The 14555-nt window shown below is 44.1% G+C and overlaps 1 protein-coding gene across 1 annotated transcript; it reads left to right on the top strand.

Moving 5' to 3' along the window:
* The first annotated feature begins 3835 nt into the window (after positions 1 to 3835).
* LOC310676817 (DNA dC->dU-editing enzyme APOBEC-3H-like) lies at positions 3836 to 14555 on the top strand. Its single transcript, XM_083438995.1, has 4 exons — positions 3836 to 5700; positions 10893 to 11472; positions 13739 to 13781; positions 14297 to 14555. The coding sequence occupies exons 2-4, from the start codon at positions 10930 to 10932 to the stop codon at positions 14485 to 14487; spliced, it is 777 nt and encodes a 258-aa protein (XP_083295121.1). The 5' UTR covers positions 3836 to 5700; positions 10893 to 10929; the 3' UTR covers positions 14488 to 14555.

Below are 14555 nucleotides of genomic sequence, written 5' to 3'. Positions count from 1 at the left end.
TATGTTTTTCGTACCATGTTCTAAGGAGCCTTGTTTCAACTGGGCATCTTCACTGAGAAGGTCAGTAAGAGTTGGCAGCCTACCCTGAAATTCCAATTTCCTCCTGCATTGCACAGGTACTGGATGGGCCAAAGACGTGTGATCAGTTCAGCACTGTGAAGCCCGGCAGGTGTGACTGCACAGAAGATGCAGTCTTACATATCTTTTACTCTGAAACCACATTCCACGTGAACAGGGCATGTGCCCTCTAAACACTCCTCGGAATCTTCTAGTTCCATGGCAAACATGTTGGTGTGGAAAAGCTTCTCCAAAGATTGGAAAATGGACAGCCGTGGCTCTAGAATACTTTGCAATGTGCAAAGATTCAGTAAAGGATTCACAAAGGTTTATCAGCAGGGAAAAAATTGATACAGAGAGACAGGGTTCTCTGAAGGCAGGAAGGTTTGAAAATGACTGATGCAGACAAAGATCAGAAACTGCTTGTCTCTGCAAATGTTAAATTTAGGCACCATAGGATATTTTGTTATTTCTTTGTCATGTTTGGTACAAATAGATATGCTTTTCGCTTTAAAAAACCCCCAAACGGTTTCTCTCCATAGAATTTGGGTGAAGTACAGTATTAGCTTAAACACACAAGCAGTGCCATCTAGTGTTCTAAAACCGCATCAAACTATTTTATTTTTTTAAAAGTGTGCCTCTTTTTCCTAGTAACGTAGAAGTTGTTGCTGGGAGGGGAGTAGTCATATTGAAACTGCTTTATGTTCATTTATACAATTCAATTGTCTCACTGTGAAGATGCGATAAACTGCAATCAAGATCCACAGAGACGCATCATGAATGGTTTGATATAGGTTCAAAAAAAAGAAGAAGAGGCAAAGGCAAAGCCTTCAACTGGAGCTTTTAGTTGTAATGATAAATTACTATTTTGGAGCATCACCTTGAAACCTTAAGTTATTGTTGCTGTTATTTTCCCCTGCCTTGATGTATGCTCTGACAACAGGCTTCGTCTTCGGCATTTATTTGGAACCATTTGCACAAAACTGCAAAAAGCTACACCAGTTTCCTGAGCCTGCCCAATACATTTTGGCACCTGAGGCAAACCACAAAATGGCATTCCCCACCACAAAATTTTTGGACATTTCAACAACATTGAGCACCCATCACCACCAAGCAACTACACACGGCAACCAGAACCACAAGGGGGAAAGACATGTTTGGTCATTCAACAGCCCTGAGCACTTTAATAAATGAAAATGGGGGCAGGGGAGTTGGTAGTCCCACACATGGCACACATGTGTGGTGAAAAGGAGCTGGTGGTTGCTGCTATGCTGCGCACACCCTGGCCATGAAGAATGGGAAGAGCTGGGGATGTCCACTTCAGCTAAGTTTTTGGTCACTCCAAAATAATATAATGACACTTTCAGGACTATGTCTTCTGTTATAGGAATTTTAAGGTCTTAGATACAGAATAAATATTCATAAATGCACACATATCTAAATATATGAACCATATGTCTGAAATAGTATGTGAGAGCAATCCTGATGCCATTTTGAGTCTCCCAATGACCTCAAATATTCCTCTGCAGTAAGGGAGGCAAATGGGGAAAGCCTTCCCATTGTCTTTTCCACTTATAAACCCTGTCTTATGGTCATATTTGTGTATAAATAGGGTGAGCCTGTGACCTGGATTCAGGAGCTAAAGTATTTACCATCACGAAAGAATGGCCAGGCTGCCCAGGTAATGCAATCAGCAACTGTCATCAGGTATCCTGTCAGACAGGATTTCTGCTGTACACCTCCTCCTTCTGTGATGTATTTATGATTTTTTGGGGGGAAGGGGTCTTGGGCTACAGGGTGGGCAATTTCAAAAGTCTATATAAGGGCTTGCGCACCATTGTTCAGGGTTCTCCTCCTTCCTGCTTGTGGTGAGTGGGGACACTTTTGCAACTGTTCCTTTAATAAAAATCAGGCTTACTAGCCACTTTGCTTCTCAATATACTCTGGTTGGCCTCTGTTATTTTCTCCTACCAATAGGGAACCTACTTAAGAGCTCTAACAGGCTCAGGAAAGGGAAAGGGAGCAGTTTTTCTTACAACATCTTCTATGAGATTTCACAGCAGCACATCCAACATGATGCTTCATTTGGACAGAAGACACTATCAAGTGTGATGCCTTCATGCCAGTATGTCCAATGTATGTAGAAATGAGCATAAGCTGCCTTATACTGAATCAGACTATTGGGCCATCTATCACAGTGCTGTCTACAACAGGCTTCCTCAACCTCGGCCCTCCAGATGTTTTGAGACTACAATTCCCAGCATCCCTGACCACTGGTCTTGCTAGCTAGGGATCATGGGAGTTGTAGGCCAAAAACTTCTGGAGGGCCGAGGTTGAGGAAGCCTGGTCTACAATGACTGGCAGCAGTTCTCCAGGGTTCCACACCTGAACCAGAGACACCCAAGCTTGCAGCCAGCTGCACTTAGTGATGCGCTCACTGCCGCAGCCCCACAGATTTCCTTCTTGCACGCCTAGATGGCACATGGATGCTGGAATCACTCTGGCCACATTTGTGTGCCACAGCACACAAAGACATGTCACCCCTCAATCAATCAAGCACAGCCACTTTCTCTTAAATCATGGGAACCACTCTTTGCTTCTTTGGGTTTTCAGCAGTTGACGTGTATGTCCCAACATTTCCCAAGAGGAATTTGGAGCATCCCCCAACTACCATCCCACCCCCTGCCACCTCTTGCCTGCTCACCCCCCCCCCCAATATCGCCACCGCTTGTCCCCGGCACCTTACTTTGGGAACCTCTCTCTCTCTCTCCACCACCCTCTGTGGTCTGCAGCTGCAGGCGGAGGCTGTGGCGTGGCAGAGAAGGCAAAGGCTTCAGCGCACTGGAGGTGCATCACTGGAAAAACCAGCAGCCTCGGTCCTGGGCTGCGCCACCGCCTGCAGGGAGGCCATAGTGCAGCAGTTACAATGTTGGCCAAAACAGGACACCTAGGGTAACTTTCAGAAGCCAGGGCGGCTTCTGTAAACCCAGGATGTCCCGGTAAAATCAGGACCGTTAGGTGGCATGGTTGTTGATGACAATGACACTTTGGGGCAATTTTGCAGTCTGTAACTCTCTCCAGCATTGTCCAATCACTCTCCAACCTCCTCCTAAGACTTTCCAAAACTCCTCCACGGCTCTCTCCATCTCCTCCGCAAATCCCTCCAGTCTCCTCCAATGACTCTTGAACCTCCTCCGCAACTCTCCCCGGGCTCCCCTGCATTTCTCCAAACTCTCTCCAAAGACCTCTGATCTCTCTGCAATCTCCTCCGTGCTCTTTCCACATTCCATCGACTCTCCAACCACACCTAAACACTCGCCCAATGGCTGATGGGATTGCAGGATGCTTTTTCCTGTTCTCCCACTCTCGACATTTATTTTATGGCAATCTGCACAAAGCTGCGACCACAGAAGTGAAACCTGCATAAGATTAGAAATATAGTACATAATCCTTTAGGGAGAAAAATTTTCCCTTGAAAGAAACCATGTTGTTGTTGATTTTGTTGTTGTTGTTTTTGTTTGATTATGGCTATAAAATGTTTAGTATAAAGTTTATACTGTGCTTAGCTGCCTTGTTGTAAATCCTTTATGGAAAGAAAAGGCATATATAAATATTTTAAATATTTTAATATTTTTAAAATAATCTCTCCTGGCTTTTAAAAAATAATTTTACAAATGCACTTTTTTTCATATGTAAACTATTTGAAGCTAACTACATTAAGGAAGGCTGTCGTAATCTTGTTTCCCCCCCCTCCAAACACATACACACACACACACACACACACTGTGATTAGATAGCAACTGACCTTTGCAGGCATTAACACTGTACAAATTGCTCTACAGTAACCATAAAATAGAGCTAGTGGATCCAGTTCTAGCTCTTTGTTTCATACAATAAGTAAGTATTAAAAATAAACAAGGTGTGGCTCCTCAATTATAGTATCAAACAAAGATGATACATATATAAATAGTAATCTTACCAAGGTCTTGCCCAGAATAAACAGAGGGCATTGGCTTAGATGGTTCATTAATTACGTCAGTGACAAAGTACAGGGAATTTTTTGCTTTCTCATGATTGGGCATTACATATAGATGTGAGCCTTATAAAGAAGTGAAAAATCCTTGAGACATAGGTGACACAGTGCTAGTTCCACCCACGTCAAAACCAGTTCCATCTTGTTCTGACATTGAGCACACATTGGACAGCGTCATCATAACCAGGTACTGTATTCCTCTCCACAAGTCTCCAGCCCACTCCACCTGAGAAGACGCAAGATTGTATCTGCAGTCTCTCCAACTCAGATTGAGGTAATTTTAAATTATCGTTTAATTTCTGGAGTTGCAAATGATGATTTCCCCTGCCCCTCCAATGTTTTCTCAGTTGGATTCTAGTGTTGTCAGTATAGTTCTGCCAGGATCGCTCACTGTTGATATTGCCATGAAAACCTATTTGGAGAACTGAAAAATTAATCTGAATAACCCATTTGCTTATCATCAGTGAGTCCTGAATCAATTAATGACTGTGGGGGTGGGAAGGTGAAAGGGAGAGTGTCATATATGTTCACAGCTGTATTCTTCTTTGGCAATCACTCGTAGCCGAGTAAGATTGTCTTCCATGAACACGGTTTTAACTGTGAGTCTGTAAGTGACTATGGAGGCCAATTCTGGATCCACACGTCCTTCCACAGTGGAGACACTGGTTTTCAGGCGGGTTGATCATGGTCAGGGTTTGCCAAATGTGCCTTCCTCTTATCTCGTTTCTCCCTTTCGTCCTGAGTTTGAGCATCTTCAAAGCCCATGACACTTTTGGTAAAGGCTGTTCTCCAACTGGAGCACTCACAGGCCAGTGTTTCCCAGTTGTTGGTGTTTATACTACTTTTAGATTTGTCTTGAGAGAGTCTTTAAACCTCTTTCCATTTTTAAGTTCAGAATAGAGCAGTTGCTTTGGAAGACGCTAATCAGGCATCCGCACAACATGACCGGTCCAACAAAGTTGATGTTGAAGAATCATTGCTTTGACGCTGGTGATCTTTGCTTCTTCCAGTAGACTGGCATTAGTTTGCATGTCTTCCCAAGTGATGTGTAAAAATTTCCAGAAATATCCTTGACAGAATATTTTGAGGAGTTGGAGGTGGTTTTTATAAGTGGTATCCACAGTGCACACACTGAACTGAATATACATTAATAGCGAGCAATTACTCTACTGTGATCATCCTCTCCTCTCTTCATTTATTCACTCTTCCCAAACACTATATATAGTGAGAATACATGTATATTCATGACATGTCCCTAGCAGCTGCTTAAGATCCTCCCTCTGTGAGAAGGTATCCAGATAGGGAGAGACCAGCAGCCTTCATGAGAGAAGCGGCAAGATCTTGACTTGAAATCTCTAGAAGGGGAAAGAGTTAGTTGCTTAACATTACCAGGGCACATGAAGCCCAAGGCTTAGCTAAGTCTGCCCTTACAGCAAATAAGCTACCAGGGCAGTGGAAAAAAATCTTTAACAATTTTTTAAAAGGCCACCAGGTGGCATTGTGGATAAAGTTCTACTTTTTTATCTCCTGGAAAACCGAAACTGAAAAACATGGCTGTATCTCAAGAGCTGCTTCTAAAAATGTCATCAAAACCTGGCTTAAATAATAACGTAAGTGCACATATTTTGGTAAGTTTACATGCGGTGGAATATGTACCGTATTTTTCGCACCATTGGACGCACTTTTTCCCTCCTAAAAAGCAAGGGAAAATGTGTGTGCGTCCTATGGAGCGAATGTAAGGGGGAGGCAGGCGGGAAAAGCCCCCAAGAGCCGCACACAAGCTTCGTGCGCTCTTGCGGGCTTTTCTCCAGGAGGGAGAAGGGACTGACTGGCCGCATCGGTCCGTTCTCCCTCCTCGGGGAAAAGCCCCAAAGAGCAGCGCCCTCTTTAAAGGCTGCTCGGCTCCTGCGGGCTTTTCTACGAAGTGGGGGAATCCCCCCACCTCCCAGAAAAGCCAGGAGAAGCAACTACGGAGGAGAGAAGGAAGGGGACCATGGATCCTCCGCTGCTCACAGGGATTCCTCCGTGATTGCTTTGAATCAGGAAAGTGGGAGGGGAGCAGCTTACACTCGTGTAAACAGCTCCTCTCCCACTTTCCTCCTTCAAAGCAACTACGGAGGAGGGAAGGAAGGGAACCATGGATCCTCCGCTGCTCACAGGGATTCCTCCGTGATTGCTTTGAATCAGGAAAGTGGGAGGGGAGCAGCTTACACTCGTGTAAACAGCTCCTCTCCCACTTTCCTCCTTCAAAGCAACTACGGAGGAGGGAAGGAAGGGAACCATGGATCCTCCGCTGCTCACAGGGATTCCTCCGTGATTGCTTTGAATCAGGAAAGTGGGAGGGGAGCAGCTTACACGAGTGTGAGCTGCTCCCCTCCCACTTTCCTCCTTCAAAGCAATCACGGAGCAGCGGAGGATCCATGGTCCCCTTCCTTCTCTCCATGGAACCTCCACTGGTGGGAGGGGAGCAGCTTACACTCGTGTAAACAGCTCCTCTCCCACTTTCCTCCTTCAAAGCAACTACGGAGGAGGGAACAAAGGGAACCATGGATCCTCCGCTGCTCACAGGGATTCCTCCGTGATTGCTTTGAATCAGGAAAGTGGGAGGGGAGCAGCTTACACTCGTGTAAGCAGCTCCTCTCCCACTTTCCTCCTTCAAAGCAACTAAGGAGGAGGGAAGGAAGGGGACCATGCATCCTCTGCTGGCGAATGCAGCAGATTCCCTTCTCCCGGGCTCCCTTTGAAGCAGCAAAGTGGGAGGGGAGCAGCTTACACTTGTGTAAGCAGCTCCTCTCCCACTTTCCTGCTTCAAAGTGGAGGGAATCCAGTGCAGTTGCGAGCAGAGGATCCATGGCTCCGCTTCCTTCCCTCAAAGCAGGGTGCGGGGGTGCAGGGGGGAAAGAGGGCAGGAAATAGAGGCCGGGCAGGAAGACACAACCACTGAAAGTCCACCTCAGCCTCCCCAGATTTCCACTGAGATGGCCAGGCTAATCTCGATGGCCATAAATCAGGCTCAGCATTATTAACTGGACTTAGATAAGCCATGGTTCCCCTTCCTACCCTCCTCTGAGGCTCAATTTAAAGCAGCAAAGTGGACAGGAGCCGTCCGCTTTGCTGCTTTAAATAGTTTAGTGCAACATTTGATTCAGAATATTTTTTTCCGTATTTTCCTCCTCTAAAAACTAGGTGCGCCCTATGGTCAGGTGCGCCCTATGGTGCGAAAAATACGGTAATGTGTAAATAGTATGGCTGGGGATTCAAGTCTGGAATGTGATTTGACTGTCTTCTCAACTTGTTCGCTTGTTTTCTTTTTAGAAGAGCCGACAGAACTTTTATTGTATCTGCTGTCCTCACTCCCAACCAAGCTATTTATAACGTATTTGTGCATTATTGTTCTGGAAACACAGCTGATGTATTCTAAAATCCATATGACGGCAATTATTTTATTAAGTCAACAAAAATGTCACAAGCTTCAGAGTTCTCCAGAACTCTTAATCAGGCTAGACAGTAATAAACTTGAGTCAAAAAATGGAACATGGGAAAGAGGAGAGGCAGCCATCATTCAAAACAGATTTCAGTATGGGGTACCTGCAGGTTTCAGATTGCACATAAGACTGCTGGACTGAAGAAATATAGCAGTAGTAGTAGTAGTAGTAGTAGTAGTAGTAGTAGTAGTTCATTTATACCTTGCCCACTCTGGGCAGCTTCCAACAAAGGATCAGTCATTAAAAACTTCCCTATACAGGGCTGCCTTCAGATGTCTTCTAAACGTCAGATAGAAATACACAATGGTCCATCCCTCCTTTTAAAAAAAGGTAAAATCCACATTTGTCTCCAACCTTAGGCAAAACAAGCAGATTCCAAAATAGCACAAATAGCATGGAAGCATTTTGGAAGTGATTGTGTGGCTCTGGTGGGAGTGGGCGCTCAATTAACAACAACAACAACAAAACAACAGCAACATGGTCTGCACAGACTAAACTAGCCCCACAGATGGCCATAAAAGAGGGTTGTCCTCTCTGCCAGCCAAGCCAATCACAATGCTGCCATTTATATCCTCCCAACTCCCACTTTCTAATGAGCAAGACACAATTTATATGAATATATTCAAGTTAACACATCTAGCATGTCGCGTGGCAGCGTTTCTTCTGGTACTCTATAAATTCATTTTGGCTTAATTAAACATTAAGAATTGTGGTTCGAGCAGTACCATTTGAGTCAGAAAGAGATACTTTTTAGGGTGGGGCTGCCTCTGTGCTGCTCTCACTTCCCCAAAAGTCTTCTTCTCTTTGGAAAGATAACCAACAGAGAGGGTAGAAGCAATAGCCGGGACAGCTGGATAACTAAAGCCTGCTAGAAAAGGATGTGGCTAGTTGAGATCAATTTTACATATACATTTTAATTTTATTTATTATTTAACAAGATGCATATGCAGCTTAATCAACAAAACCTCCAAGCTGGTTACAGAAAACAATATAGAATCTTCATTTTAAAATGCCCATCAAATCAAACGTTAAAAGCATGTACAGTGGTACCTTGGTTCTCAAATGCCTTGGTACTCAAATGACTTGGAACCCATACACTGCAAACCTGGAAGTGTATGTTCCGGTTTGTGAACCTTTTTTAGAAGCCGAACATGCTCCGTTTTGATTGTTATGCTTTCGATTTGAGTTTTACGCTGAGGTCTGTCTGTTTTTGCTATTTATTTTGCGTTTTTGTTTTTGCAGCTCTTTTTGTTTTGTTTTTGTGACTGTGTGGAACCCAGTTCAGCTACTGATTGTTTGTGTGAATGCAGTACATTGTTTATTGCTATCATTTTATGGATCAATGGTCTCGTTAGTAAAATTCATGTTAAATTGTTGTTTAAGGGGTTGTTTTTAAAAGTTTGGAATGGATTAATCCGTTTTGCATTTCTTTCTATTGGAAAGCGCGCCTTAGTTTTGGAAGGCTTTGGTTTTGGAATGGACTTCTGGAACGGACTAAGTTTGAGAACCAAGGTACCACTGTAGACATAAAGGTTAGGTAAAGGTAAAGGGACCCCTGACCATCAGGTCCAGTTGCGGACAACTCTGGGGTTGCGGCGCTCATCTCGCTTTATTGGCCGAGGGAACTGGCGTACAGCTTCCGGGTCATGTGGCCAGCATGACTAAGCCACTTCTGGCGAAGCAGAGCAGCGCACAGAAACGCTGTTTACCTTCCCACCGAAGCAGTACCTATTTATCTACTTGCACTTTGACGTGCTTTCGAACTGCTAGGTTGGCAGGAGCAGGGACCGAGCAACGGGAGCTCACCCTGTCATGGGGATTTGAACCGTGACCTTTTGATTGGCAAGCCCTAGGCTCTGTGGTTTAACCCACAGCGCCACCCACCCACGTCCCGGACATAAAGGTTATCAAGCTATAAATAAAATTGATTTTTAAAACAAATACACAAAACAAAATTACATGTCTGAGCAGGCTTGCCTAACAAAACATTTTTAGCTGGCATCCAAAACAATACAGTGAAGGCACCTGTCCAGCACTCTTACAATGTAGCCTTAATCATGTTTACTCAGTAGTAAGTCACTCTTAGTTCAATGGGACTCTCAGGTTAGAATGGGCACTTTGAGTGCAGTCCCAACTCCTGCTACCTACTGGGGGGATTTGTGGAGCAACAGAGCCACAGTCACATCGACAACTCTGCCACTCACTGCAGTTACGGTGGAAGGTGGTTGGGTGGGACAAGTGAACCTGAATTGGGGTCCAATGCAGTCCTGCCACAGCTGTGAGACTGGCTCAGCCCTGCCCCTTCCCTGACTTTTGGGGGCTCTCCGCTGGCCCCTGTAAATGGGGGTACTGTCAGTTGGCCTCTCAACTACCCACACATTTTGAAGGTCAGTAAGGGACGCGGGTTGCGCTGTGGGGTAAACCACAGAGCCTAAGACTTGTCAATCAGAAGGTCTGCGGTTCAAATCCCCGTGAATTCCCTCCCTGTGAGAAGCAAGGTTGCAGGGAACCAGGCAGAGGGCCTTCTCGGTAGTGGCGCCCGCCCTGTGGAATACCCTCCCATCAGATGTCAAGGAAATCAACAACTATTTGACATTTAGAAGACATCTGAAGGCAGCCCTGTTTAGGGAAGTTTTTAATGACTGATGTTTTAATGTATTTTTAATCTTTTGTTGGAAGCCGCCCAGAGTGGCTGGGGAAACCCAGCCAGATGGGCGGGGTATAAATAATAAATTATTATTACTAATTATTATTATTAGTAGTAGTATTTCATTGATTCAACTGTATACCTACTTCTGAGCCATTATGGCCGAATCTGAATAGTGCAGATGCAACACATATATAAAGGGACGCGGGTAGCGCTGTGGGTTAAACCACAGAGCCTAGGACTTGCCGATCAGAAGGTCGGCGGTTCGAATTCCCGCGATTGGGTGAGCTCCCATTCCTCGGTCCCTGCTCCTGCCAATCTACCAGTTCGAAAGCATGTCAAAGTGCAAGTAAATAAATAGGTACCACTCCGGCGGGAAGGTAAACAGTGTTTTCGTGTGCTGCTCTGCTTCGCCAGAAGCGGCTTAGTCATGCTGGCCACATGACTCGGAAGCTGTATGCCGGCTCCCTCGACCAGTAAAGCGAGATGAGCGCCGCAACCCCAGAGTCGGACAACTGGACCTAATGGTCAGAGGTCCCTTTATCTTTACCTTTACCAATGAAGAACTAATCCCCCCCTACCCAGCCATGTGTTGAGGGTGGTGCTTGTAGTTCTGATGGACAAAAGCAGTGATCCATTTCTATTTTAAATGCCCTTTTTATCTTTACAGCCTTTTGAAAGTTTCTGGCTTAGAACTGTCAGAGGAAATGCCCTTCTTCCTCAAAACACTATGTCCAAAAGAAGACTTCCAAGAAGATTTTGACAACACAAAAATACGCAAAACAACATTACTATTGTTTAGTTTCAAAAAGGAAGAAAACCTGATTTGGGAAAGATGGGGCTATGTGTACAATGATCCTGGTGGCAAGCATGCTGAAGTTTTAGTTTTAGATTATATTGAAGACCAAATCACAGAAAACATAACCAAAGAAAATTATGAACTGAACCTTTTTGTGTCATACACCCCTTGCCATGAATGCAGTGTCAGGATAAAGTCTTTTATGGAAAAAAACAGTGGAATATGCATGGAAATAAAAGCTTCGAGGCCATATTATTTTAACAGAGAAGGAGAACAAAAAGGTCTACACCTTCTGAAGAGCCCTGGGGTTTCGATTAAAATGATGAACAAATCTGATTATGAAGAATGCTTTGCTCTATTTGTACACCCATCAGAAAAGTTTACGCCATGGTCAGATCTGGATGAACAAAGCAAGAAGAATGCAATTTATCTGGACACACTTTTGAAACAGGTAAAAGGGAGGTGGAGGCATTGTAAAACTTTGACCCAGATCATAAATGATAAAATGATACACAAGTTTTGCTGGGTTGTAGAAGGACAGAGGGCCTTCCAAATGCTTGTTATAAGGGAAATCCACCAAGTGGACTTCCACTCAGGTCTAAGAATGATAAAAAACCCTTCTCAACCTTTTAGTTCTGCATTGTCCCAATACAGTCCAGTCGTACCTTGGTTTTCGAACAGCTTAATTCTTGAACGTTTTGGCTCCTGAACGCCACAAACCCGGAAGTGACTGTTCCAGTTTGCCAACTATTTTTGGAAGCTGGATGTCCGACAGGGCTTCCACGGTTTCCGATTGGCTGCAGGAGCTTCCTGCAGCCAATCAGAAGCCGCGCTTTGGTTTCCGAACGTTCTGGAAGTCGAACAGACTTCCGGAACAGATTCTGTTCAACTTCCAAGGTACGACTGTACAATATTTCCTATAGGTGCAGATCTACCATTTGCTTTGCAACACAACTGGAAGCTTACTAAGTTTATTACTGGTTTGCCTTAAATTTCAACCAGGTTTATATGAAACACACACAAACAGAAAATCTATTTCACTTTGAATGTAAATTATTATGTTATCAGTGTTAAACACTGACAAAGTACCGTATTTTTCGCCCTATAGGACGCACTGGCCCATAGGACGCACCTAGTTTTTTGGGGGGGAAATAAGGGGGGGGATTATTTCCCCCCCCCAGCCGCGGGGCTGGGGCGGGGGAAGCCCAAGCTTTTAAAAACGCACCTACCGTAGTTTTTAGAGGAGAAAGGGTCATCTGCCCGAAGTGCGGGGCGCTCTGCTTCAGCGCGCCCCACGCTCCGGGCAGCAGGCTGCTATCCGCAGCCTAGGGAGCCCTGCGGGAACTCACGCGGGCTCCCCAGGCTTGCTGATAGCTTCCTGAAGCCTGGAGAGTGAGAGGGGTCAGTGCGCACCGACCCCTCTCGCTCTCCAAGCTTCAGCGAAAGCCTGCATTCGCCCCATAGGACGCACACAGATTTCCCCTTCATTTTTGGAGGGGGGAAAGTGCGTCCTATAGGGCGAAAAATACGGTACCTAAAGTTTTCTAAGCACTGGAGAGTGCCATTTATTTATAAATTAAATGCAAGCAGTTCATATAAAGTACAGGAAACATTTTGAGAGTGGCACTTTTCCTTGTATACAGTGTTGCTAAAATGATGCCAAATAAGGTTCCTGGGATTAGAGCTGGAAAGGGAGGGTTCAAATCTGCTAGTTTTACTTTTTCATTTTTCTAAATCTTATCTCAGTTCACCCCATATGTAAATCAGCTTGCTTTTAAAGAATTAAAGTCCACACAATATCCATATATTTCCATGTGCGTTTGTTCTTTTTTGCCTAATATAAGCATTTTTGCAAGCCATTTCCCCTAATATAATGCATTTTTGTACTTTATTTCTACTAATATACTCATTTGTGTGTATTCCCCCCCCCCCATGTATGCATTTTTTGTTGGAGAATTGCACTGCAGATTTCAATATGTGGGAATGTTGAAGGAAATCTACATTTAGGTTTGTGTATCAGTTTGGGATGAGCAAAGTGAACCAGATTAATTTCTCCCCCACAATCTGTTTTTCATATGCATGAACAAAACCGGCCAACCCTAAACTGCATGCATGTTCAGAATTGCATGGACAAATGTTAATATGAACCAGGTCCTACAACATGGGTTTTGCCACAGTAAATTTAATGACAGAGCTACCACAATTACAGAAATATTATCATGTTTCAGGAAGTGAGAATTTGATAGATTGGCCTTTAAATGCAAACTGAATAGAATTTCTCTCCCATCCCTAGTCAAGGATGATGGGATTTGTAGTTCAAAACATCTGGAGGGTTTCATGTCAGCTAGCCCTGTGCTACAGTCTTGGCTTATTTGTGCTTTTATGTGTATACTGTATCAATCTGTTTAATGTTCGGCAACAAGTCAATGTTATACTGTAAAATTCAGTTGTATGGTAACATACAGAGGAGATTATGGACTCAAAATACAGCATAATAAATGTGTTATAACACAGTGACACCAGATGAAATTGCAACTCAATGATATTTTGAATTGTGAGCTTTACAATGGTTTTTTGCAGAGTATTTAAAGAGTGTTTTTTAATAGCTGTGTAGATCTAGCCTAGGCTAGCCATATATCTTCACAAATGCTTTAACTTAACCAGTGGTCTCTTTATAGTCCTCTGCCCCAACTTGTGTTATTGTTTTTTTACCCCAGGAGGAAGAAAATGACAAAATGATTGATTCATACAGCATTTCAGGTAATGTCAACAGTATATTAAATTTAATAGAAACTCAGTGTGCTGTATCCAGTGGTGTCCTTAGAGCCAACAACAGTTCTTAGATCCAGTGATGGCTTTCCTCAGACCAATGGGGAGGGTGAGATTTTTTGCCAGTTTCCCCTCTCTCCCAGACAGCTCCCCCTAACCCTCTTGAGCTCATGTTAGGGGAACATTGGGTACTGCAGGGAGTTACACTGAGATAACACTCTACTATAGGCATGGCCAAACTTGGCCCTCCAGATGTTTTGGGACTACAACTCCCATCATCCCTAGCTCACAGGACCAGTGGTCAGGGATGATGGGAATTGTAGTCCCAAAACATCTGGAGGGCCAAGTTTGGCCATGCCTGCTCTACTAGATCAAAGAGCTGTTGGTAAGGAGGACACCACTGGACACTGGGGTCTGATGAAACTTAAAGAAGCAAGTCTACAGAACATTTCATTTCCCAAAGTTCAAAATGTGATTGTAACATGTTGTTTTAAAAATAATTTTAGCTCGTACAACACAACTTGGTGCCCAAGAAAATTCCAAACCAGATATTCCTTTGGATGGTCACTGTCAATCACCAGCAATGGAAAGAAATCAGCTATCAGAACCAGAGACTCCTCAGAAATTGAACCATTCTCCTGGAACAAGAGCAGCAGTCTCAGGAATTAAAAGGAAACTTAATTTCCCAGAAGACTAGAGACGTGGATGTAAGATTTCCCTTTCAATATTAGAACCTTTGCACCTTGTTCTAAGAAAAAAAGTTAT

Source organism: Podarcis tiliguerta (genome assembly GCF_965153285.1).
Source record: "Podarcis tiliguerta genome assembly, chromosome: 4".
Lineage (NCBI taxonomy): Eukaryota > Metazoa > Chordata > Lepidosauria > Squamata > Lacertidae > Podarcis > Podarcis tiliguerta.
This window is presented reverse-complemented; position numbering and strand designations above follow the sequence as displayed.